This window comes from Thecamonas trahens, assembly GCF_000142905.1.
Source record: "Thecamonas trahens ATCC 50062 unplaced genomic scaffold supercont1.7, whole genome shotgun sequence".
In the NCBI taxonomy this organism is placed as follows: Eukaryota; order Apusomonadida; family Apusomonadidae; genus Thecamonas; species Thecamonas trahens.
The window spans coordinates 187,450-209,053 of NW_013657673.1; the positions used below are offsets into that span (position 1 = coordinate 187,450).

At 65.1% G+C, this 21,604-nt stretch overlaps 10 protein-coding genes across 10 annotated transcripts; 7 read left to right on the top strand and 3 right to left on the bottom strand.

The window, feature by feature from the left end:
- Window positions 1-26: 26 nt before the first annotated feature.
- On the top strand, window positions 27-1,483 carry AMSG_01803 (zinc finger protein; the record flags this gene model as incomplete). Its single annotated transcript, XM_013905861.1, has 2 exons — window positions 27-682; window positions 715-1,483. 2 exons carry the CDS (start codon window positions 27-29, stop codon window positions 1,205-1,207), a joined length of 1,149 nt encoding a protein of 382 aa, XP_013761315.1. The 3' UTR covers window positions 1,208-1,483.
- On the bottom strand, window positions 576-1,866 carry AMSG_01804 (uncharacterized protein; the record flags this gene model as incomplete). The annotated part of the gene is made up of 1 exon (XM_013905862.1): window positions 576-1,866. The coding sequence occupies one exon, from the start codon at window positions 1,864-1,866 to the stop codon at window positions 1,228-1,230; it is 639 nt and encodes a 212-aa protein (XP_013761316.1). The 3' UTR covers window positions 576-1,227.
- Window positions 1,867-2,288: 422 nt separating this feature from the next.
- On the bottom strand, window positions 2,289-2,735 carry AMSG_01805 (uncharacterized protein; the record flags this gene model as incomplete). Its single annotated transcript, XM_013905863.1, has 1 exon — window positions 2,289-2,735. The coding sequence occupies exon 1, from the start codon at window positions 2,718-2,720 to the stop codon at window positions 2,289-2,291; it is 432 nt and encodes a 143-aa protein (XP_013761317.1). The 5' UTR covers window positions 2,721-2,735.
- A 336-nt stretch (window positions 2,736-3,071) lies between these two features.
- AMSG_01806 (diacylglycerol O-acyltransferase 2) lies at window positions 3,072-4,199 on the top strand (the record flags this gene model as incomplete). Its single annotated transcript, XM_013905864.1, has 3 exons — window positions 3,072-3,195; window positions 3,287-4,059; window positions 4,101-4,199. 3 exons carry the CDS (start codon window positions 3,072-3,074, stop codon window positions 4,197-4,199), a joined length of 996 nt encoding a protein of 331 aa, XP_013761318.1.
- Window positions 4,200-4,379: 180 nt separating this feature from the next.
- On the top strand, window positions 4,380-9,779 carry AMSG_01807 (uncharacterized protein; the record flags this gene model as incomplete). The annotated part of the gene is made up of 5 exons (XM_013905865.1): window positions 4,380-4,406; window positions 4,474-7,899; window positions 7,956-8,708; window positions 8,753-9,703; window positions 9,765-9,779. 5 exons carry the CDS (start codon window positions 4,380-4,382, stop codon window positions 9,777-9,779), a joined length of 5,172 nt encoding a protein of 1,723 aa, XP_013761319.1.
- Window positions 9,780-10,618: 839 nt separating this feature from the next.
- On the top strand, window positions 10,619-13,333 carry AMSG_01809 (uncharacterized protein; the record flags this gene model as incomplete). Its single annotated transcript, XM_013905866.1, has 3 exons — window positions 10,619-10,933; window positions 10,999-11,577; window positions 11,602-13,333. The coding sequence occupies 3 exons, from the start codon at window positions 10,619-10,621 to the stop codon at window positions 13,192-13,194; spliced, it is 2,487 nt and encodes an 828-aa protein (XP_013761320.1). The 3' UTR covers window positions 13,195-13,333.
- A 58-nt stretch (window positions 13,334-13,391) lies between these two features.
- On the top strand, window positions 13,392-14,119 carry AMSG_01810 (uncharacterized protein; the record flags this gene model as incomplete). The annotated part of the gene is made up of 1 exon (XM_013905867.1): window positions 13,392-14,119. Exon 1 carries the CDS (start codon window positions 13,409-13,411, stop codon window positions 14,117-14,119), a length of 711 nt encoding a protein of 236 aa, XP_013761321.1. The 5' UTR covers window positions 13,392-13,408.
- A 243-nt stretch (window positions 14,120-14,362) lies between these two features.
- AMSG_01811 (uncharacterized protein) lies at window positions 14,363-18,547 on the top strand (the record flags this gene model as incomplete). Its single annotated transcript, XM_013905868.1, has 1 exon — window positions 14,363-18,547. One exon carries the CDS (start codon window positions 14,363-14,365, stop codon window positions 18,545-18,547), a length of 4,185 nt encoding a protein of 1,394 aa, XP_013761322.1.
- A 203-nt stretch (window positions 18,548-18,750) lies between these two features.
- Window positions 18,751-19,437, top strand: AMSG_01812 (NADH dehydrogenase Fe-S protein 4; the record flags this gene model as incomplete). Its single annotated transcript, XM_013905869.1, has 2 exons — window positions 18,751-18,927; window positions 19,093-19,437. The coding sequence occupies 2 exons, from the start codon at window positions 18,751-18,753 to the stop codon at window positions 19,435-19,437; spliced, it is 522 nt and encodes a 173-aa protein (XP_013761323.1).
- Window positions 19,438-19,468: 31 nt separating this feature from the next.
- Window positions 19,469-21,147, bottom strand: AMSG_01813 (uncharacterized protein; the record flags this gene model as incomplete). The annotated part of the gene is made up of 2 exons (XM_013905870.1): window positions 19,469-20,313; window positions 20,424-21,147. The coding sequence occupies 2 exons, from the start codon at window positions 21,145-21,147 to the stop codon at window positions 19,469-19,471; spliced, it is 1,569 nt and encodes a 522-aa protein (XP_013761324.1).
- Between the last annotated feature and the right edge of the window lie 457 nt (window positions 21,148-21,604).

A 21,604-nucleotide genomic window follows, 5' to 3' on the forward strand; every position in this document is an offset into this window, starting at 1 on the left:
CACCGCCACCCACCGCCACCCCCACCATGCCCGCCCGCACTCCGCCCACCCTCCGCCACCAGGTCTTCCGCTGTGTCTCGTCACTTCCGGTGGTACTCGTTGCGGCTATGCTGGCCTGGGGTGGCCACACTGCGCTGTTTGTGGTCACGCCGTACCTCCTCGCCTCGCCGGCGGCGCAGACGTCGGCGCTGTTCGCAGGAGCAACGTACGCGGCATCGGCGGCGTTTGCGGCCACGCTTGTGGCGGGAACGGTGGCATACGGCCACACGGTGGCCTGCACCCGCGGCAATGCTGTCCCGCTGGTCTTTGCCTCGGACTCGCCGGCACGGATCCGGCGGGTGGAGAGGGCTCTGGCCGGTGGCGCCGCCCCGGGCGAGCTGGAGAGCCTTGCCGACCGCAATCTGGCTGTGGTGGCGATGACGGTCAAGGAGCGGACGGGCGGTGGGCGCAAGTTCCGCTATTGTCGCCCGTGCGGCGCCTTTAAGCCTGATCGCGCCCATCACTGCTCCACATGCGGCCGCTGTGTGCTGCGGATGGACCACCACTGCCCTTGGGTGAACAACTGCGTCGGCGCCGGCAACCACAAAACCTTCTTCTTTTTCTCATCTACATCGCGCTGGCCTGCGTCCTCGCCGCGGGCCTATGCGCCGTGGCTGTCTTTGGCGTTGCAACACGCGCTCCTGTCGACGAGGTCGCGCCGCTAGCTGCGGAAAGCGCGCGCGCAGCCTCTGCTGCGCCCGGTGGCTTGCTCACCGATGTCAAGACGCAGGCGGCGCGCGGCGCGGTGAGAAGGGCGCGGGTGCTGGGCGCCAACGTGTTTGAGCTTGGCGCGTCGGCGGTGGCCCTCCTGTTTGTGGCTGCTGTCTTTGGCCTTGCCCTCCTTGCCTTTGCCGGCATGCATCTCACGCTGCTCGTGCGCAACCAGACAACGCTCGAGTCATTCGAGTCGTCGCGCTCGGGCTCGCGGTACCGGCTCGACTGGCGAAGCAACCTAGCATCGGTGATGGGCGCTGATCCGTGGACCTGGCTTGTCCCGACGTACGCAAAAGGCATCGACGGCGTCCGCCACCCGCGAGTCCACCGCAACGCCACCGGCGAGCGTGTTCGGGTTGGGCGGGTCCGCTCGCGACGGCGCGCATTGCGCGGTGGCAAGCGCTCCGACTCGACACAATCCGCGTACAACGACTCGTCGATGTGGTCGGTGTAGAGTGGGACAGAGTGTGGCGCTTATCGGTTGAGGCGCGGCGCTGATCGGGTTACGCCCTTGAAGTTGGACAAGCTACCAAAGCGGGTGGCGGCGACGGCGTCGTACTCGTCGAGATCGCACGAGTCAGAACCCGATGAGAGCTGGACAACAGCGTAGCGGACAACGTTGCCGTCGTCGGCCGAGTACTCAGCCACGGTCTTTCCGGCCCTACTGGCCGTCGACTTTGAGTGTGAGCGCGAGCGCGTGCGCGAGCGCGAGCCGGCCACGCCGCTGGTGCTCCGCCGCTTCCGCGCCTTTGTCCGCAACAACTCGGCCGCCGAGCCACGGCGACCCGTCGACCGCGGCGTCCGACGTGCCCGCCGCGGCGAGGCCAGCACCAACGAGCCCGACCGCGTCCGCGGCTTGCGCTTGCGGGCGTCGGCAAGGTCTTCGGCCGACGCCGACGACGACGAGATAAACTCATGCTCGGCGAGTGAGCGCGAGGCATGCAGCAGCGTCGCCGCCTTGGCCGCACCCGACGACGACGACAATGAGGCCGATGGCGCCAATGGCGACGATGACGATGACGACGACGACGACGACGACGACGACGAGGCTGATGAGGAGAGCGAGTGGTCCGAGCCCGAGTCTGTTCCTGAGGAGGTGACTGTAGAGGACATGGTTGTGGTTGTGGTTGTGGTTGTGGTTGTGGTTGTGGTTGTGGTTGTGGTTGTGGTTGTGGTTGTGGTTGTGGCTGTGGTTGTGTGTGTGTGTGTGTCGAGTGTGGTCGTGGTTCTTGTGTGGTTGCCTGGACACATTGGCATTGGCATTAGCATTAGCATTGGCATTGGCATTGGCATTAGCATTAGCATTGGCATTGGCATTGGCATTGGGGATCAGCCGAGGGAGAAGGGGGGGGGGGATGATGCGATCATCGTGTTAAGCATGTTTGTCTGATGATTACGTTGACAAGCCACAGATACGCTTGTATGTAGGCGTATCGCAATCAGGGTCGCCACCTCTGCAGCCTGTTCTTGCATCCGCCCGACATCGCACGCGATGACAGCAGTACGACACGCGATAGGTGGCTGTGGCAAGACGTTTAGTCGTCCTTATCATCACCACCGGAGCCATCGTCGGCAAAGGCCCAGTACTTGGAAGCCACAAAGTTGATGGCGCCCGTGATGACCAGGCCGAGGACAAAGGCGGCGTTGGCGGCGACGCTGAGCTTCTCCACGGCGAGCCAGTTGATGGCGGTAGATCCCACCAGCGAGGCCGAGTACACCACGTAGGTCTTGCCCAGACCAGAGAGAACCGATCCGCCCTCGGGTGTGCCAAAGACAAAGAGTTGATGCAGGACGTGCTGCCAGGCGATGGACGGCGTGTACGAGCCGACCCATGCCGCTGTCGCCGGGTACGGCCACTCGACCGGGTACGCCCACACCAGCGCTGTGTAGAGGGCATAGAACAGGGCTGTTCCGATGGCCCCGGACACGTTGAACATCACAAACTCCTTCATCCCCTCCGAAGACATCCCTACGCTGGCTGGGATGTGCGTCAAGTGCTGCAGCCGTCGGCGTCACCGTTGGCTGCCATTGAGGCAGTTACCGGCTCGCAGCGAGGCGTAGCCATGGCGGGAGGTAACGGGATGGCCCAGCCCAGCCCACTGCCCATCCAGCCCACTGCCCATCCAGCACACCCATCCATCGCCCAGCCCATCCATCCCTCTGCCCATCCATCACCCATCGCCCAGCCCATCCAGCACACCCATCCAGCACCCCATCCATCGCCCAGCCCTCTGCCCATCCATTGCCCTGCTTCCAGCCCCTGTCACGCCCCAGCTCCTGACTCCTCCCTCCCTCCCCCCCCCCCCCCCCCCCCCTCCATGCTGGACTCATGGCTGTGGGTCCTTGCCTTCCACGGTCTGGGCCTCGTCCTCATCGGCCTCATCTTCCACCTGTTTGAGCAGCGCAAGGCCATGCGCGGCGCCAACAGGCAGCGCATGCCCGGTACGCACACCCTCCCCCTCTCCGTCTCCCTCTCCGCCTCCCTCTTCACGCTACTCACCCGCCCCCACCCACCCACCAATCCACACCATAGCATGGATCGAACGTATGCTACGGGCACTCTTCCTGCTGCTCCTCACAGGGCCCACAGTGGTCCATATGGACACGGCCGTCCTCCCGCTGCCGCTCCTCTCGCCGCTGGTCATCGCGTACGGCTTCAGCTATTGCGATCTGTCCGAGCAGAACGGTGGAAAGGAGAACCTGGTTGTCCGCCGCTGGGGGCTGTGGCAGTATGTCCTCGACTACTTCTCGCTGCGCCTGGTCAAGACCGTCGACCTCGATCCGCACTGTCAGTACGTCTTTGGCATCCATCCGCACTCGATCCTCCCCTTTGGCGCCATCATCGGCCTCGGCATCAACCTCGAGTCTCTCTTTCCGGCAGTCTCCTACCGCGTCCTTGCCGCAACTTTTGTCTTCTACGTCCCCATCTACCGCGACATCTGCCTCTGGGGCGGCATCGTCGACGCCGCGCGATACTCCGCTCTCCGCGTCCTCCGCTCTGGCAAGTCCGTCGCCCTCGTCCCCGGTGGCGCCACAGAAGCCCTCCACACAGATCCCGACCGCGACGTCGTCGTCCTCCGCAAGCGCCGCGGCTTCATCAAGCTCGCACTCGAGCACGGCGCCTCGCTCGTCCCGGTCTTCTCTTTCAACGAGTGCAACACGTACTCAGTTCTCAAGGCCGATGCCCCGCTCATCCGCTCCATCGCTGCAAAGTTCCAGCGGATGACCGGCCTCTCGCTCCCGCTCATCACAAACATCTGGCCGCGCAAGTCCAACATCACCGTCGTCTTTGGCAAGCCCATCCCTGTCCCGCGCATCCCAACCCGGACTCAGCCGTCGTCGACGAGTACCTCGAAGCCTACATCACCGGCCTCGAGGAGCTCTACACCGAGAACGCCGCAACATACAACAACCCGCCCACCAAGCCACCGCTCGAGATCCTCTGACCAACCACTGTTGTCACCGCTCGCTGCCCGCTGTCCTTCCGCCTGACAGGCTCCGATTGCTCTGCCGGGATTCGCCGCCAAACTTCTTTCCCGCGCCACCTGTCCCGCACCCTTCCCCTCCCGCCCCCCCCCCCCCGAATCACCCCCGATGCACACACTAGCCACAGTCGCAGCGTTACTATGTACACTATTGGTAGCAGCGCACGGGTTCTCTGCCGCTCCGGGACCATTCATCCCTCGTATCGATGTCTCCCTGCCGCCACCGCCGCCGCAGGCCGTCGCCTGGCACCTCGCCTCGGGACTCGTCGACCGTCCGCTCGCCTCCAGCGGCCCACCTCCTGCTGCAGAGCAGCGATTTCGCCTCTCTCTCACCGGCAACCTAGACTCGTGGCCATACGCACCCGAAGATCCGACCTATCTCCAAGAGATCTCGCTCTGGGTCGACGCATCCTCTTCCGAGCTCGTCATCTGGGTCCTCTCCCTCCAACCCAAGACTGTTCTCTTCTTTGATCTCGACTCGAACAAGTCGACCGGCTATGCCTACCACGGCATGCCCATCGGCGCCGACCTCCGCGTCGAGGTCTTCTCCACCACCGCACTCGTCTCCACCTTTGACGCTACCTACCTCCGATCCACCGGCGCACCCACCTCGTCTGCTGCCTTTCCGTCCACCGGCGATGAGCTCCCCGTCGACTCGGACGACCTCCCCTCGGGCTCGGCCACCCTCGTCCTCCGCATCCCGCTCGCCCTCCTCCATGGCTACATCCCGCCCGCCTCGCCGCGCGCTGCCCTCCCGCTCGCTCTCTACGCGGCAGCTCCGGCCTTTGACCTTGTCGCCACTCTGACCTTTGACACCCTCCCCACCCCGGGCTACGACGTCTCGTCGCCGATGTACATCTCGTTCGGGCCGGGCACAACTGCCCGCCTGCCTGCCTCGCCGCCGCCGCCGTCCCCGCTGCAACTCGGCGTCCCCGAGCTGCAGCTTTTCAACGATGCCAGCTACGCCCTCGTTCTGCTGTGGGAGGACGCCGATGGCAACCTCGCCCTTTACGACCCGCTCGCCGAGCCGTTGGTGGTCACCCTGCCCCGAGCTCATGTCCGGACCGAAGTCACGCCGTTGGGGCCGACTTTGTTCCGCGTCTTTCTGAGCCTCCCGCCGGTCATCCCCGCAGGAGCCTCACTCGTCGTCCTCCGCTCAGACGCCAACTACGTTCTCTCGCCGGCCGACCGCAGCCCGGGTAGCGTCGCCGTCATCCTCTCGTCGGCGATAGGTGAGGTTAATGGCGAGCGAACGATCGAGCACCTCGATGATGACCCATTGCTTGCCCCCATCACGCCGTACTACTACACCGCGTACATTGTGACCGCGTCCGGCGATTACGTCGCCTCCAACTACGTCGCTCGTGACCGGTCCATCGGCTCGATCGTTCGCGGCCCCATCCCGGGCATGTCGCCAGACTCAGACTACCTCGTCTTCTTCTCAGCCTGGACCGAAGACAACATTCGGACCGCGGAAAAGTACGACCTCGTCATCTGCCACCCAGGTGGTGGCTCGGCGCTCATCACCGCCGCCCAGGTCCGCGACATCCGTGATGGGCCCGACAACATCCTCGGCAACGCCGACGACACCATTGTCATCGGCTACATCTCGGTCGGGGAAGACTACGGCGAGCGCGGCGATGGATCCGGGATCAACAACCCGCGCAACACCTCGCTCCGCGCCGGCCTTAACACCGGCACCGGCCCGCTCACCTACGACTACACCACCGGCGAAGCGGTGTACACCAACAATGGCTATCCCTCGTTCTACGTCGACATGGTCGGCTCGTACTCGGATGCCGGTGGCTCGTTCATCGACTTTATCCCCGATGGCAAGCCCGACCAGAACACCGAGTGGGGCGGGCTGTACGTCAACCCAGGCGATCCGCTTTGGTTCACATTTCTCAAGGAGGCCTCATACGCCTCGGTCGGCACCGCCGGACTTGACTACATCCTTGTCGAGCTCGGTATGGACGGCCTCTTCCTCGACACGCTCGGCGTCTCGGCGCCGTGGTCGTTCTGGCAGCCACCGTCGACCATCTCCGACTACTACTGGCTTCGCCACGGCGGGCTAGATCTCATCGCCCGCCTCGCCTACGAGTACCCGGATGCGGTGCTCATCGGTAACCGCCCGCTCCACTTTGCCTTTCCCGAGTTTGCCGGCTCGCGCTACGATGACTTTCGTTCGTACCTCAATGGCGTCTACTGGGAGTCGTGGGCCGCCGACATGAACTTTTGGTGGTCCGAGGCCTCGGGCCGCGTCTTCAATGACCAACTCGTTGCTGCCCAGGACAACGCCGATGGCCGTGGTTTTACAACCCTCGTTCTTGACTACTGGGCCGTCATGTTTGCCGCCCGCGAATCGGGCGAGGCCCAGGGCGCACCGTGGTACGAGACGCCACTTGAGTACCTCGCCGCCGCAGAGGCCAACGCCTACCCTACCCACATTTCGCCATCGCGCTCGCTTGCCGAAATCGATGACGTTGTGTACAACATCCACCATCCTGACATTTATGGTGGCGCACCGGACGTCGTCATTGTCTCTATCATTCCGGAGTTCCAGAGGACAAAGGCCGAGGCGGCGTGGAGACCCATCCCAGACGCTACCCTCGTCACCGTCACCCTCGCAAACCGCGGCGCGCCGCCGGCCTCACCGTCCGATCCATACACAGGCACACTCACCATTGTCCACAACGACGTCGAGCTCACACAGACCGGATTCTCGTTCTCTGCCGGCCACTACGCGCCGGGCTCACTCGATGCCATCCGCGTCTCGGTTCCGCTCAAGACTTCGGGCGTTGTCATGGGCAATCACATTTACGCGAGCGTGGTGCTCGACGCGCCCGAGTACGACACCACGAACAACCACGATGACGTGCTTCTCGAGTCGTTCTTCTACGTAGTCCCTGCGCACATCTACAAGCACGATCCACCACCAGACTTTGTTGTCGACTCGCTCGCGCTAGATCCACCACAGCCTGCCGCCAACGAGCCGTTTGATCTTTTGGTCACCATCTCCAACGTCGGGAGCGGCATCGGGCAGGCGTCACGGGCATTCATCTGGTCGTCGTTCGCGCAGGCACAGGTTGGCAACTTTGAGACTCCGCATCTGCTCCCTGGAGTTACGACGACAGTGAGGACGCCGCATCCACCAATCCCGCGTGCAGGCAAGTTCTCACTGGCGGTCACGCTCGACGCGGTACTTGCGGTTCCAGAGGCCGACGAGACCAACAACGAGGCGTTTCTTCTCTCCTTTCCGATCTCGCTGTCATTTGCCCCGCTGAAGACAAGCGAGCCATCGCGCGAGTCGACCGCGTCTGCGGCTTCGCGCGCCTCGTTCGACCACGCTGTCCTCGACTCGAACGCGCCCGACATGATTGCACTTTCGGCCTCGATCGCGGCATCGGGCGAGGTGCTCGAGCTGGCGATTGCCACGAGAAGCGCCCTCCCGCTCTCCGTCGCAGATCTCATTGTTTTTCTCAACTCGGATGACGACGCGAGTACCGGATACCTCGCCGCTGGCTTTGACCGCATGGTGCTCGAGGGCCTCATGTATCGCCATGATCCAGCCGCTGGCTCGGGTTGGGGCTGGATTGCGGTCAGCGGCGCAACCGACGTCGATACGGTCAGCATTGCGTATCACGACCACGCAGCGCGCAGCGTCGATCTCCGCATCCCGACCTCTCTATTTTTGGCTCACCGCCACGCCCGACACAGCTGTATGTCTACACCACCCTGGTTCCCAAGCCAGCAGCCGGCGACGGCGTAAGCGACGCCATTCCGTCGAGTGTCTCAGCCGGAGGACGTGGGCTGAGGATCAGACTTACCGACGTAGACCAACCGCTGCAAACGGCTTGGGCCGCGTCGCAGCTTGCCGCCGAGTCGCTTGATCGCAGCCGGGGTATGTATGTCGCCTTTGATGAGACATCGTCGTCGCTGGCTCTCCGACTGGACTCCGTGACCGCAGCTGGTGCCGCCATCAACACAAGTAGCGACCTGGTGCTGTTGTTTGCCAAGCCCGGCGGCGAGCTGTCAGGTGGTGTATTCTCTGGCCAGGCGTGGCGCTTTGTTGGTCGCAACGGCCCCGGCGCAACACAGCCATCACCGCCTGTTGTGCGACCGGCTGTGGGCGTGGATGCAGACGACGAGACACGGGCATGGGCCCCAGTTTCAAGCTCAGATCTGCAGCTGCGGGCGTCGGCGCTCGGTGGCGCAGCCGAGGCTGTACTGGGCCCAATGGTGCTGGATGCGTTTGGCTTCTCTGAACGCTTTAACTCTGAAGCACCAATTCTGGTGCGCGGGGTGCTGGCGGCGAGTGTGGGCCACCAGGCTAGCGCCAGTCCCCACTGGCTGCCGGAGCCGCGCGTCGAGTTGGGCATGTCAAGCTGGGCTGTGGTGCCCAACTGCGACGACGGGCGCGCCGGGCGCTGGAGGATGGCATCGATTGCGGAAGCAGTTGCAGCCAGGCATGTGGCCAGCAGCTGTGCCGTAATGGCTTGCTCGACGCCGACGAGGAGGCGATCGACTGCGGCGGGCCATGCAAGTGGGCGTGCATTCCTCAGGTAATCGGGAAGACCGAGTGGCCATTGGCGTACAGCACGCATGCAATGGCGAGCTACGACTTTGAGCGACAAGCCGGCCAATCGGCTGATGCAGATGTGTTGAAAGCAATTCTCGGTGCGAGCGCTGATGCCTTTGTGGCCAGGCTTATCCCGTCCGGCACGTCGCTGGACGTGCTCTCGTCGCCAGGCTCGTATGGCACGAGCGTTGTGGTCTTTTTCGGCAGTGACATGGTCGACGTAGGCTACCGCGTCCACGGAGTGCCAGGCCTCTCGGCCCACATCATGTTGATGGACTCGGTCGGCTACGTGTACGACGATGCAAACAGTGCCAATGGAACAGCCTGGGCCTGGCTGCCGCTCGACGAAGGGTCAGAGACAATTACGCGAGTCGTCGCGGTGCCTGGAGACAGCGGCGTCGATTTCATTGTCTCGCGCAAGGCTGTGACTCTGTGGCATACGATGACAGGCTCGCATGCCCGGGAACTACGCGTTGTGGCGCAGGTAACATCTGGTGGGGTGACCAAGAGCCTACCAGGCGATGGCACGTACATGGCGCTTGGTCTTGCGCCACCGCCGCCCTTGGCAGATGTGGCTGTCGATGGGATCGGCGACGAGTGGGCCAGCGTCGCAGGTGTGCTGACGATGGCCGACGGTTCCGACGATGCAGTCGCGCCGAGTGGCAGCACTGGACATGTCATCGATAAGGCGCACGACTTTCGAGCGCTTCATGTTACCAGCGACTCGCGGTTTGTGTACATGCTCGCCGAGATGCAGGCAAGTGGTGACGCCTCGACAGACGTGGATGTTGCACTCTACGTGGTACCAGAGTCTGGCGCAACACGCGGATACGCCGTAGTAGATGGCGTGTTTGCAGTAGCGATGGTGCTCAACGGTGAGGCGTACGTCTATGCCGGGACTGGGCTATCGAGCGAGTGGGCGTGGAGCCCGGTGGCGATGGGTGCAGATGCTGGTGTTGTGAGACGAGGCTCGGCGCTCGAGCTCCGCCTTGCGCGCAGGCTATGGTCTGATCTTTTGTCGGATGAAAGTGCTGGCTTGGCTGGAGTGGGTGTGGCGACGGAGAAGCACGGCACACCGGAAGACTATAGCGACGACATTGTTGATTATGTTCCTGATGATGGCTTGATTGTTTGGCCGCCACCACCGCCGCCGCCATCCGCACCACCGCCGCCGCCACCATCGCCGCCGCCTCCATCGCCGCCGCCGCCATCGCCGCCACCACCGCCATCACCTCCGCCGCCATCGCCGCCACCACCGCCATCACCGCCACCACCGCCATCACCGCCGCCGCCGTCACCGCCGCCGCCATCGCCGCCACCACCACCATCGCCGCCGCCGCCATCGCCGCCACCACCACCATCGCCGCCGCCGCCATCGCCGCCACCACCGCCATCACCGCCACCGCCATCGCCGCCACCACCGCCATCACCGCCGCCGCCATCACCGCCGCCGCCATCATCGCCGCCGCCATCATCGCCGCCGCCATCGCCGCCACCACCGCCACCACCGCCACCGCCATCGCCGCCACCACCGCCATCACCGCCGCCGCCATCACCGCCACCGCCATCACCGCCGCCGCCATCACCGCCGCCGCCATCACCACCGCCGCCGCCATCACCGCCGCCGCCATCACCGCCGCCGCCATCACCACCACCGCCATCACCGCCGCCGCCATCACCGCCGCCGCCATCACCGCCACCACCGCCATCGCCGCCACCTCCGCCACCGCCCTCGCCGCCTCCCCCTCTCCCGACTGCCATCCCGATTATTGTCGACGGCGACGATCGCGATTGGACCGGAATGAGTTCGCCTTTTGTTGTGTCAAATGTTGTCGACCCGTCCAACGATGGCCGCCCGGTCGCTCCCAGTGGCGATCCGGCAATGGCCGTATTCATCGACGACGGTGCGCACGACGTGACACGAGTCCGAAGCGTGTCATCAGCAGCGGCGACAGCAACCATTGTGACTACCCGCGAGGTTCAGCCGACGGGCGGGTCATCGGCCCCGCACCTCACGATATTCTTAACGCCGGCGTCGTTGGCAGACGCACGTGCCGGATACGTCGCTGCGCCGGGACTGTATGCCGTGGCCATGATCCGCGACGGTCTTGGCTGGGTCTACGACGGCGGCAGCTTTCAGCAAGCTGGGAGTGGAGCCGATTGGATGATGGGCTGTTCAAGGTTGCAAGGATGGGCCGGCATACCGAGGTCGAAGTCCATCACGCCGCATGGGCTCACCTCATGGAGCCAGACGCCGCTGTTGCAGTCGTTGTCGAGCTTCGCTCGGACTCGGGCACCCTAGCTAACTTTGACGACGATGTGATTGACTTTGTTCCGCAGCGCGCGGCCCTCCCGCCAGTGCCGTCACCGGCCCCACAGTCATCGACACCGCACTTGGCGCTTGCGATTGATGGTATCGGCAGCGAATGGGCGAGACTGATAGAAAACCCGCCTGGCCTCCCGGTTAGGGTCGCTGCCGAGGCCGATGTGGCCAACGATGGCGTGGCTAGCTCGATCAGTGTCCGTTCCGAGCTTGAGCCGGCCAACGACTACCGCGAGGTCATTGTAGCAACCGATGACGACGCAGTGGCAGTCTTTGCCACGACACACGCGCCCACCGGCACACCGCCAACCCCGTCAGCCCGGCATGTTGTGTACATCGTCACCGACACGCCGTCGGCCGGGTACGAGCTTGCGCCTGGCATTGTCGCAGTCGCCACCATTGACGATGGCATCGGCTACGTCTACTCGGGACCAGACGTCTCGACCGAGAGAACCTGACAGCAGCTTGCGCATCCATCGCTCCGCTATGCCGCGGTGACGTCGGGCAACAAGATGGAGGCATTCATGGCGGCCGATGTATGGGCCCATCTCGTGTCCGACTCGGCTGTCATGGACGCAGTGGTGGTACTCATCGACTCGGCCACCGGCCTTGCCGATTGGACACCCGACGCCGCTGGCTCACCGTCGAGCTCCGGGCCGCCGTCGCCGCCTCCACCGCTTTCTCCCACCGACTCCGGCCCGGTACCACACCATGACAAGGGTAGCAACAGCAGCGCGGCCGGTGTCATTGCCGGCACTTCTGTCGCGCTCCTCCTCCTCGCCTGCTGTGTTGTTTGTGTATTGTGGATGTGGCGACGGCGCAGCGAGGCTGCCAAGGCTGGCGTACCCGTTTCGGCGTCATCAGCCAGCCTGACCAGCCGTTCAGAGTCTGCGGAGAGTGGTGAGGATGCTGCCAGCATCGAGAAGAACAACGCGACCGGAGACGCTGTCAGTGGCCGGGAAAGCAGCAGTATGTCGTCACCGCAGACGCTGCCGCGGACGCTCGCATCGTCACCGAATCAGTCACCAACCACCCGTCAGCCTCCGGAGCTGGAGCCAATCCTGAGTGACTCTACATGCGATGAGGATGCGCACGTCGAGTCGGTAAGCTGCAACGTGGTTTCGCAGTCGATGTCGCGATCTGCATCGTCAAGTGATGGCGAGGATGTATACGGCCGAAACTACGGTGCCAGCTCGATGTATAAGGCGCCGCGTGGCCTGCAGCAAGCTGATTCGTGGGCGGCGGACTCGCATGCAAGCGTGCTTGGTGCCGTTGTGCTCGGCGAGCGCAGCGACGATAACGACGACGCGTCGCTCTCACCAGGGCCGTGTATCGATGGCCCCGGCCAGATGCTACGGTATCAGTCGTCGATGTTGAATTCTGACGCGACGCTGGCGGCGTCGTCGTCGTGCGTGCAGCGGCTCTCGTCGTCGTTTACCCAGCCGCAGCCGCGCTCGTGGTCGCGAGTGTTTGAAAGCGAAAGCGAGCAGAAAGGGCAGTCTATTGCCGATCGACGCAAGGCTGCCAAGGGCCGGCGGTCGCGGACTCAAGGCGACTCACTCCTTGCCAGCACATTGGCACGGGCGTCACAGTCGGCGACCAAGTCACCGGCACGTCTCCTGCACCACCAGTCATCCATGCTCGGCGACTCATCATCGTTCTCAAATAGCGACGACGAGGAGGACGGCCATGGCACCGGACGGCTGCGACTGACGGATACCGACCAGCACGGGTCGACATCGACGTCGCGATCGCCGTCAGCGTCGCCTTCGCCGGCGTCAACTGCGTTGCCGCTTCGTGCGGCCCGAAGCCGGTCGCGCAACCGTGGCCCCCGAAAGCTGTCTCACAGATGGGACTCGTCAATCATCGGCTCGACGCTCTTCCACAACATCTCCGAGATTGACAACGAATCGAGCACGCCGAGAGCTGACAGCGCAGCCAGCGACGACGGCGGCACGAGCCATCCCGAACGCCACGCCCGGTCCTCACACAGTGGCGACAGCGGCTCTGATTGGAATTGTGACGACACAGACGACCGTGCTGACAGTGAGTAGCACTCTGATTGCCAGCTGTAGGCGGGGCACTGAACGCCGTCGAGTACACTCGCACTGATCGGCCTCAGGGGTCATGGCGCTTTGCTTCTGCGTGTTGTCGCCCACAAAACGAAAGGTAAAGGCCAAACCGCCAAAGGGACCTGCCCCCCCTGCCACCAGGCCAGGCCAGGCCAAGCCGGTCAGACATACTCAACTCGCACACCTCCAGAGGAGCATGTCTGTTGTACGAACGTCCACAGGCGGGGCCAAGGTCAAGTCGACGTCGACCGAGTGGTCCGGAGAGTGGGAGGAGCAGGCGTTTGTGAGCGGGCCTGGCGTGGTCATCGAGGGCAACGTGACGCAGGTGCGGTACCATTCGGTCTCGGACGCGCGGGACGTGCATCGGTACATGGCGGTGCGGATCAAGGTGACCATGGCTCGGAAGCGCAACATCGACGAGCACGGCATCGAGCACGAGCCGCGCATGGTCGGCATGAAGCGGCTGCGGACCGGATACCTCTCGTACAAGAAGGTCGATCCGAAGGATCCGGACGCCGTCCTGCCCGACGAGCTGTCCAAGCTGCTGGGCTCTGAGGAGGCCGGCACGTCGATGCCGCCCGAGGTCTACCCGCCGGCGCTTGAGCATGTTCATCCGACCGTCGAAGGCGTGTTTGAGCTGTGGGGTGAGTCAGACATGATGCGCCCGCTCGATCTGCGGCCCGAAGACGAGCTGCGGATTCGGACAAAGGGCAACTCGATGTTCATCGAGTCTATTGCCCGCACAACCGACTCTTCCTTCCAGAACTACTCGGGCGGCCAGGTGCTCGATGGGTGGGCGTCCAAGATCAAACCCGGCGGCTTTGGCGACAACGAGCCGCTGCCCGGCGAGGACAAGGAGGGCATCGACTCGGACGAGTGGGACAACGACGACGACTCGGACTGGTGACATCAACGCCAAGCTTGCTTTCTCGAGTTGTGATGCATAGCGTTGTAGATGTAAAGACAGACCAGACCACCGACCATGTGTCGCATTGACGGCGGCTGTGGGGCGTCGGTTCGCGCCATTTTTGCATTGTTGTTTGGCGCCAAATCCACGTCTCCTCCTCCCTCCCTCCTGCCCCCACCTCCCCACCCTGCCCGCCACGGCCTGCTGACTCAGACCTCTCTACTTCTTCACGAGAGGCCCGACATGGAGACACTGGCGCGGTTCCTGGCGTCGTCGCCGACGCTACCGCTCACCACCATTCCTCTGGCCGAGGTACCGGCTGTGTGGCACACAGCGCTCCACCACGACGACAACGTGGCGCTGGTGCCGCCGGCCGAGTCTGGCGCGGACGCTGGAGCGCTCTCACTGTTCCTCACCTTTGATCTTGCGGTGGCCGACGTGAGCGCAACTGACGTCGCTTTTCTCGCCTCGCGGCTCCACGCCCTAGCCCCGGGCGATCGTCCGTGCTTTGCCCTCCTTGACGTCGGCGGCATCCACCCCAAGGTTGTGGCGCTCCTCGCCATGCGCGCCTTTGCGCACGCCCAGGCCGAGGACAACGCCCAGGCTGCGCTCACCGCTGGAGCTCTGTACCTGGCGCTGCTCTCGCTTGCCGATGCACCGGTTTATTCCGTCTTCCACCCGTTCTTCTTCCGTGCTGTCGTCAACGCCTTCCGCTCGGCCCTCACGCCTGCCGACCCGGCTGCCGCCGTCCTAACCGACGTCGTCCTTCCGGGCACCAAGCGAAAGGCTTCCGGTGACGATACGCGGCCGGCGTCGCGGTCGCGGCGGGCTAAGACCTCGAGTCGCGCCCGTGCCGCCGCACTCGCGGCGGATCCGGCTGCTGGCGTCGGCGCGCCGTCGTCACCGAGCTACGCCGAGAGCGCACATCTGGCGTCGATCCCGGAGCTGCTGTCGACGACTGCAGCACTGCTGGTTGATGTTCTCGCCAACTTTCCGCTTGTCAACGAGTACCAAGACGCACTGCTGCACCTTGTCGACGTGGCGGTCCTCTTTTCGCAGTGCCACGCCTCGCTCGCGGTTGTCGACTTTGGCCTCAGACTGCTGTCTGCCGTGGCGAGTGCCGCCTTTGCTGCCGATGCCAAGCGAGCCCAGGCCGATGCGGCGCTGGCGGCGGCCAAAGCCGCATCCGAGGCCGAAGTTGCGCCGGCATCTCCAGGCCGCGCACCCGAGGATGTTCCCGACCCGGACGCCGAGCCAGAGCCGTCGGCACTGGCGAGTCTGGACAAGACACCGCCGCTGACCGGCATCGACCTTGTGTCGCGGATGTGGAAGGCGCTGGTGCCGAACCTGGTCATGTCTTCGGTGGCGTCGCTCACGCTGCGATCGACGACGCCCCCAAAGGCGCTGCAGCATATCCGGACGGCCGCACTGGCCTTTGTACTTGAGTCGACGGCGCTTGTCGAGCAGCAGTCCGCGCTCGACGCCCGGCTCTATGCTCTCGTTCAGCACGCCGCCCTAGGCGTTCCCGACCGCGCGGCGTACATTGACTCGGCGACGAAAGTGTGTGGCGAGCTGGCGCGGGCGGCGTCGCCGGACGGCCTAGGCCGGACGTTTGGCTTTGTCACGACGCTTATGCGCAACAGCAAGGTGGCACTGCGATTCTTTGCGGCGTCGCTGGCCGCCGAGCTTCTCACCCACCGACTGCCTGCCGCCAAGAGTGTGGCGGATGCTGCCCATGAGCTGACTGCTGCCCTTTATGCGCGCGTTGGAGACAAGTCGGCCCGGGTCCGCGGGCGGGCCCTCGCCGGCCTTGCCGCCATCCTCAAGGCCCACAATGACGGGACTGAAGCGACGGGCGCAGCTCACGCACTGTTTGGCCTCACCCGCGGCGACGCCAATGCCCGTGTCCTTGCTAGGGCACTGGGCAAGCTCGAGCGGCGGCAGCGCGATACCGGGGCGGGCGTCCGCAAGGCCGCGCTGGTGGTGCTCTGCGAGTTGGCACGGGCAGTGGGCAATGCCGGCGTGCCGGCTACTGCAATGGCAAGCGTTTACGAAGCTGTCTCGCGTGGTACGCTCGACCCGTCGCCGATGGTGCGCAAGCAGGCGATGAACTCGCTGACCGAGGCGCTGACGTCAGCGCACGCACCGGCGGCACTGCGCAAGGTCTGGGCCACCGCCGTCCTGCCGGGCGTGCTGGATCCAGAGGCCGCAGTGTCGAGCAAGGCACTCGCCCTCTTTGATACGCTTGTCATCCAGCCGCTGTTGGCGTACGAGGGCGGAGACGGGGCCAACGAGGCTCAGCTGAGCGATGTGTGGATGCTGCTTGCAGCTGTGCCGGCATCGTACACCAAGTACATTGAGGCCGGGTTCAGGGTCATGGCGGCGAGCGGCGGTGGGTCGCTGGATCCTGCCATCGGGCTTGGACTGCAGCGGTTTATCCGCGCACACGCGAGCGCCAAGGTGCCTGCTGGCCAACTGGCGTGCGCGGAAGCATGGATGCTCCTTGCCGAGTACGCACAGCACGCGCAGGCGGCCGGCTTTGATGCCAGCCTCCTTTCGGGCGCGTGGCTGTCGGCGTTTGGGCCCGGCGGCGAGGCCGCGCACCAGATGTTGCTGCTGCGAGTCCTGGTTGGATATGCGGGCGCGTTGACCGACGAGGCCGAGCTGCGGTCACTGGCCAACTCGCTTCTTGCGGTGGTAGGCACGCTCGATGCGCCCGAGGTGGCGTCACTCGCGCTCTCTGCGCTGTACGCGCTCGAAGCCAATCCGGCGCAGACCTCGCTGCGCGGTTCGGGCTGGGCGGACTCGCTGATGTCGCAAGTTGATGCAGCGGTGGCGTCGAGCGTGCAAAGTGGCGACGGCGAGACTCTGGCGACGCCGCTGTTTATGCTTGGCGAGCTGGCGACGTGTGGAGTCGAGCTTCCGGCGCGGGCTGTGACGTCTGTGCAGGCTCTGGTAGCGCGGGAGACGACGGGCAAGCTCCGTGCCCTCGCGTTTATCACGCTCGGCAAGCTCTGTCTGGCCGACGAGGCGCTTGCCCGCGAGTGCGTGCCAGCCTTTGGGCGCGAGCTGTCGACGGCTACCGAGGCTGCAGTGCGGTCGAATGTGGCTGTGGTGATGGGTGATCTGTGTGTGCGGTACACAGGGGTAGTGGAGGCGTACGTGCCGCAGCTCGCGCAGCTCATCCGCGATCCAGTGGCGCTTGTGCGGAAGCACGCGCTGACGCTGCTGACTCGGCTTCTGCAGGAGGACTACATCAAGTGGCGTGGCCCGCTGGTCTTCCGGTTCATGGCTGCGTTGGCCGACGCGACGCCTGCGGTGGCGCAGTTTGCCGAGTACTGTCTCACCAAGGTGCTGCTGCTACGGTACCCGCTTGTAGTGGCCAACAACTTTGTCGAGGCGCTGTTTGTCCTCAATGGGTGCACCGAGCACGGGACGTTCAACAACTTTGAGGGGCGGCCCGAGGAGGCTGCAGCATTTGTCATCACCGGCGTCAGCGGCGCGGCAGCGGAGGCACGGTGGCGGGTGTACGCACCGCTGCTGCGGTCGCTGACCGACGAGCAAAAGTTTGCGCTGACCTGCTCGCTCACTTCCGACGTGCTGGCCGCGTTTGTCGACGGCGAGCTCGCGGTTCCGGGCGCACAGGTGAGCGCCGGCGCTGGTGAAGCTCGTGCCGGCGTCCTCCGTGACACGCTAATCATTCTGGCATCGGATGAGATTGCCATCTCATCCGCAAACGGCGCTGGCGTCGACTCAGCGAGCGAGGCACTTGCCGCCGCCAAGGCGAGTGTCCTCTCCAAGGTCCTGCACAAGAACGTACTGGAGAACGTGGTGCCTGTGGCGGTCGCGCTCAAGCGTGCAGTCGAGGAGGCGCGCTCGCCGCTGGCGGCCGAGGTCATGGCCTGGATCCGCGCCCTGGTCGCTGGCTACCCGGACGAGATTGCCGAGATGTTTGTGGCCGACAAGCGGCTGGCGGCGGAGATCGAGTACGATTTGCGGGTGTACGAGGCGCAGCAGGCCGAGCGCGACCGGCTTGCCGCTGCGTCGGTCACTGCAAGCACGCTGCCAGCGATGGATGATGTCGAGAAGACCCCGGTCAAGTCCGGCATGGCAGCTGCGCCGCAAACGCCCAGCACGGCCGCGGTGCGCACTCCGTCGGTCCGTGCAACACCGCGCCGCACGCCGGCTCGCTCGACAACCACGGCTGCCCCGGCCGTGACGCCTGCCCGCGTTGCGCCGGCTCTCGATGGCTCGCCGGTCCTCATGCTGATGTCGCCGGAGACGCCGCCGGTTCCGACCCGCAAGTGGAAGCCAGCACCGACTGTCGCTGCCGCCGCCGAGGCGCTCAACGCTCCCACCGCCCCCAAATCACCGCGCGTCGCCGAGGCCTTTGTCGTTTCGTCGATGGAAGAGGCGGAGCTGGTGTGAAGCGCCGAACAGGGTGCATCGGCCGAGGCGTGTGGTCAGTCGTGCGGGACCATGTAATTGAAAGGAGGTCACAGCCCAATGGGGAGGGGAGGGGCAGTGGCGCCCAACCGCACCCCAGCAACCCGGCCCACCACCACCGCCACCACCCCTCACCACTCGGACACACCTCTCTTTCGGAGCACTGAAGCGCCAACTGTAGAACGATGCTTCGTGTTGCCAGTGCATCCCTCCGTGCTTCGGCCTCGCTGACCTCGCTGCGCACCTTTGCCGCCGCTGCCCTCCCGCGGGCTGCCGCCCACAAGGCCCAGGCCGTGGCTGCCGACAAGGCGCCGGCGACTCCTGCTGCCAGCGTCAAGCCGGCCACTGACGTCCCTGTCGAGGTATGCCCCCCCCCCCCTCCTTGCCGCAATATCCTCCATTGGCATGACTTCCTCACCCCCCTCCCCCCTCCCCCTCTCCCTACCCCGTCCCCTTCCCCCCCGCCCCCTCCCCGCCCTGCCCAGATCGTGATCAACCCCCTCTCCCTTCCCAGCAATGTCCGCCAGCGCAAGGTTTACATCTTCAAGCCCGCGCGGGTTGCCACCCAGCAGGGGTGGAAGGGCCGTGAGACGTGGAAGATCGACTGGGAGCAGGAGACGCGCTGGAAGAACCCGCTCATGGGCTGGAACTCGTCGGCTGATCCCGTCGGCCAGGCCCAGGTCGAGTTCCCCACACGCGAGGCGGCCATCAAGTTTGCTGTCGAGCAGGGCTGGACGTATGTTGTCAAGAAGACCCACGTGCCCAAGGCCGTCGCAAAGTCGTACGCCACCAACTTTGAGTACAAGTGGCCGCGCGACATCCGCCCCAAGCGCCAGCCGCTCGCCCGCACCGAGAAGCCCTCGTCGGCCTAATTGAGCCCGCCTTAAAGCCATTCTTGGTTTACTACACAGAGAGCAGTACCGTAGACGACGTGTACCCGCCTGACTCGTCAGATCCGTCCCACGCCTCGAGCTCGCCCGACTCGTCGCTAAAGTGCGGTGGAGCCGGGCGGGATAGGATCGGCGCGGGCGTGTGCATCGAGCCAGATGCCGACCGGCTGTCGCCGGTCCGCAGCGCGCGCGCAACCATTCGCGCCACCGCTGAGAGAGGCGGCGAGAGCGGTGAAAAGTACCGCGCCGAAGCTTCCCGGTCCGCTCTCGACAGCGTGCGCCGCGCCGCCAGTGCCTGTTCGAGCTCCGACATAAGCGGCGTGGCAAACTGCGGCCGATGCCGGGCCGGGCTCGCCGGGCTCGCCGTCTTGAGCTTGGCTCGCTGCCGCAGCAGCGCCACTGGCGTGGCGGGCTGCAGCACACCGGGGGCGTCTGAGAGCCAGTCCGACTCGGGGCCTGATCCCTCCGACGCCCACACCGACGACGGCTCGTCGCCGCCGAAAATGTCAACACCCAAAGCAGCGCGCTGGGTGCTAGGTGCCCGCTGACACTTGAGCGTAGTGGTCTCGATGACCGCTGCCACCGTGCCGATGATCGAGACGCCGATCTGCAGCGCCACTGCGCACTGAACCACCGCGCCGTACGAGGCCTGCGACGTGCGCGTCAGCCGCGCCACGCTCGACCCATCATGTGCTCCGATGGCGGCAACCATCAGCGCCGCCATTAGCAGCGAGTTGATGATCGATACTGCCGTCTCACGCCGCCGCTTGTACGGCCGGACTGCGGCCACGGCTGCGAGCGAGAGGAGACCAACAGCTGCAAGCGCCGCATGTCCCCAGGCACGAGACGCCCCACGGCCTGCAATTGGAAGCACAGCGCCGAGCATGTACACCCCCATCGCGTGAGCGGACCCCACCACCGCGCCCGATGGTGCCAATACATGACGCCCATCACAGCTCGGTACCGACCGATGAGCCGGCCGTCGAGCTGCGAGTTCAGCCGCGACCAGACCGCAATGTGAAATGTGTGGTAGAGCGGAAGCGAAATGAGGAGCACGACTAGAGCTACACCCGAGCTCACCACAATCGTTAGGTACTGGCCTTGCCCACTGCTCATGTCGCCAGGACCGGAGAGTTGGCGCCCGGCGAGCCGCAGCGAGCACCACAGGCTCGGAAACCGGAGCGAGGCACCACCAGCGAGCCCGTTGCTGCAGTGCACGGCATCAGCAGCGTTGAGGGTGAGCGGGAGGAGGAAGATGTCACCGAGGGCGAGCAGGCCGCGGAATAGCGCGGCGGCCCCTCGGGGCGCGCCAAACGTCCGCGGCCTGCTTCCGGCACACGCCGCAACAATCGCCGTGCCGATTCGCCCCACCAAGTATGCTCCTACCATCGGCATAAGCGTCATCCCAAGGTGCTCGACCCATACCGGCGGCGGCGGCCAGCCCGCGGCGTCGGGGCACTCGCTGCGATGCTCCCACAGGACATGCGGCTGAAGCATGACACCCGCAATCAGAGCCTGGAATCCAGGCACAGAGCCACCTATCCGTCCCACCGCATCTGGTGCCAACCGCTGGGCCACACCGATGTACTGCGCGCCACGGACTGCGCCGGTCCACGTAGCCAGCGCCGCCGCCATGCGCGAAGCCGTGTGCGCCCGCGGCTGCCACACCGCCGCCAGAACCACTACCACCATTACAGACAGCACCGTCGGCGCGAGAAACAGCACAGTCCGCGCAACCGAGTGCGTTGCGCATGCTGTGGATGGATGCCGTGGCTGTCGTGAGTCAGAGAGGGGGGGGGGGGGGGGAGGAGGGGAGGGGGGGGTCTGGGTCTGGCAGGAGCGGTCGTGTTTTGGCGCGCACAGGCAGCACCGCGCCACTCGGCGCCCACCAAGCCGTACCTACACACGCCCCGTTGGCGTAGTACGTCCCCGGTTCACCAGCACAAAGCTGCTGGTGTGCAGCCAAAGCCTTGTCATCAACTGCTACTGCAGCCGCGGCCACAACAAGCACCGCCACCATCACCAGTTGCCGTCCAGCGGTGCGCATGTCGCAGGCACCTGGTCAAGTGGACGCCCCCGCCCCGGCGCCCGTCGCCCGGCGTCCATCGCCCGGCGCCCGGCGTCTGTCGCCGGTCATTGTGTCATTTTT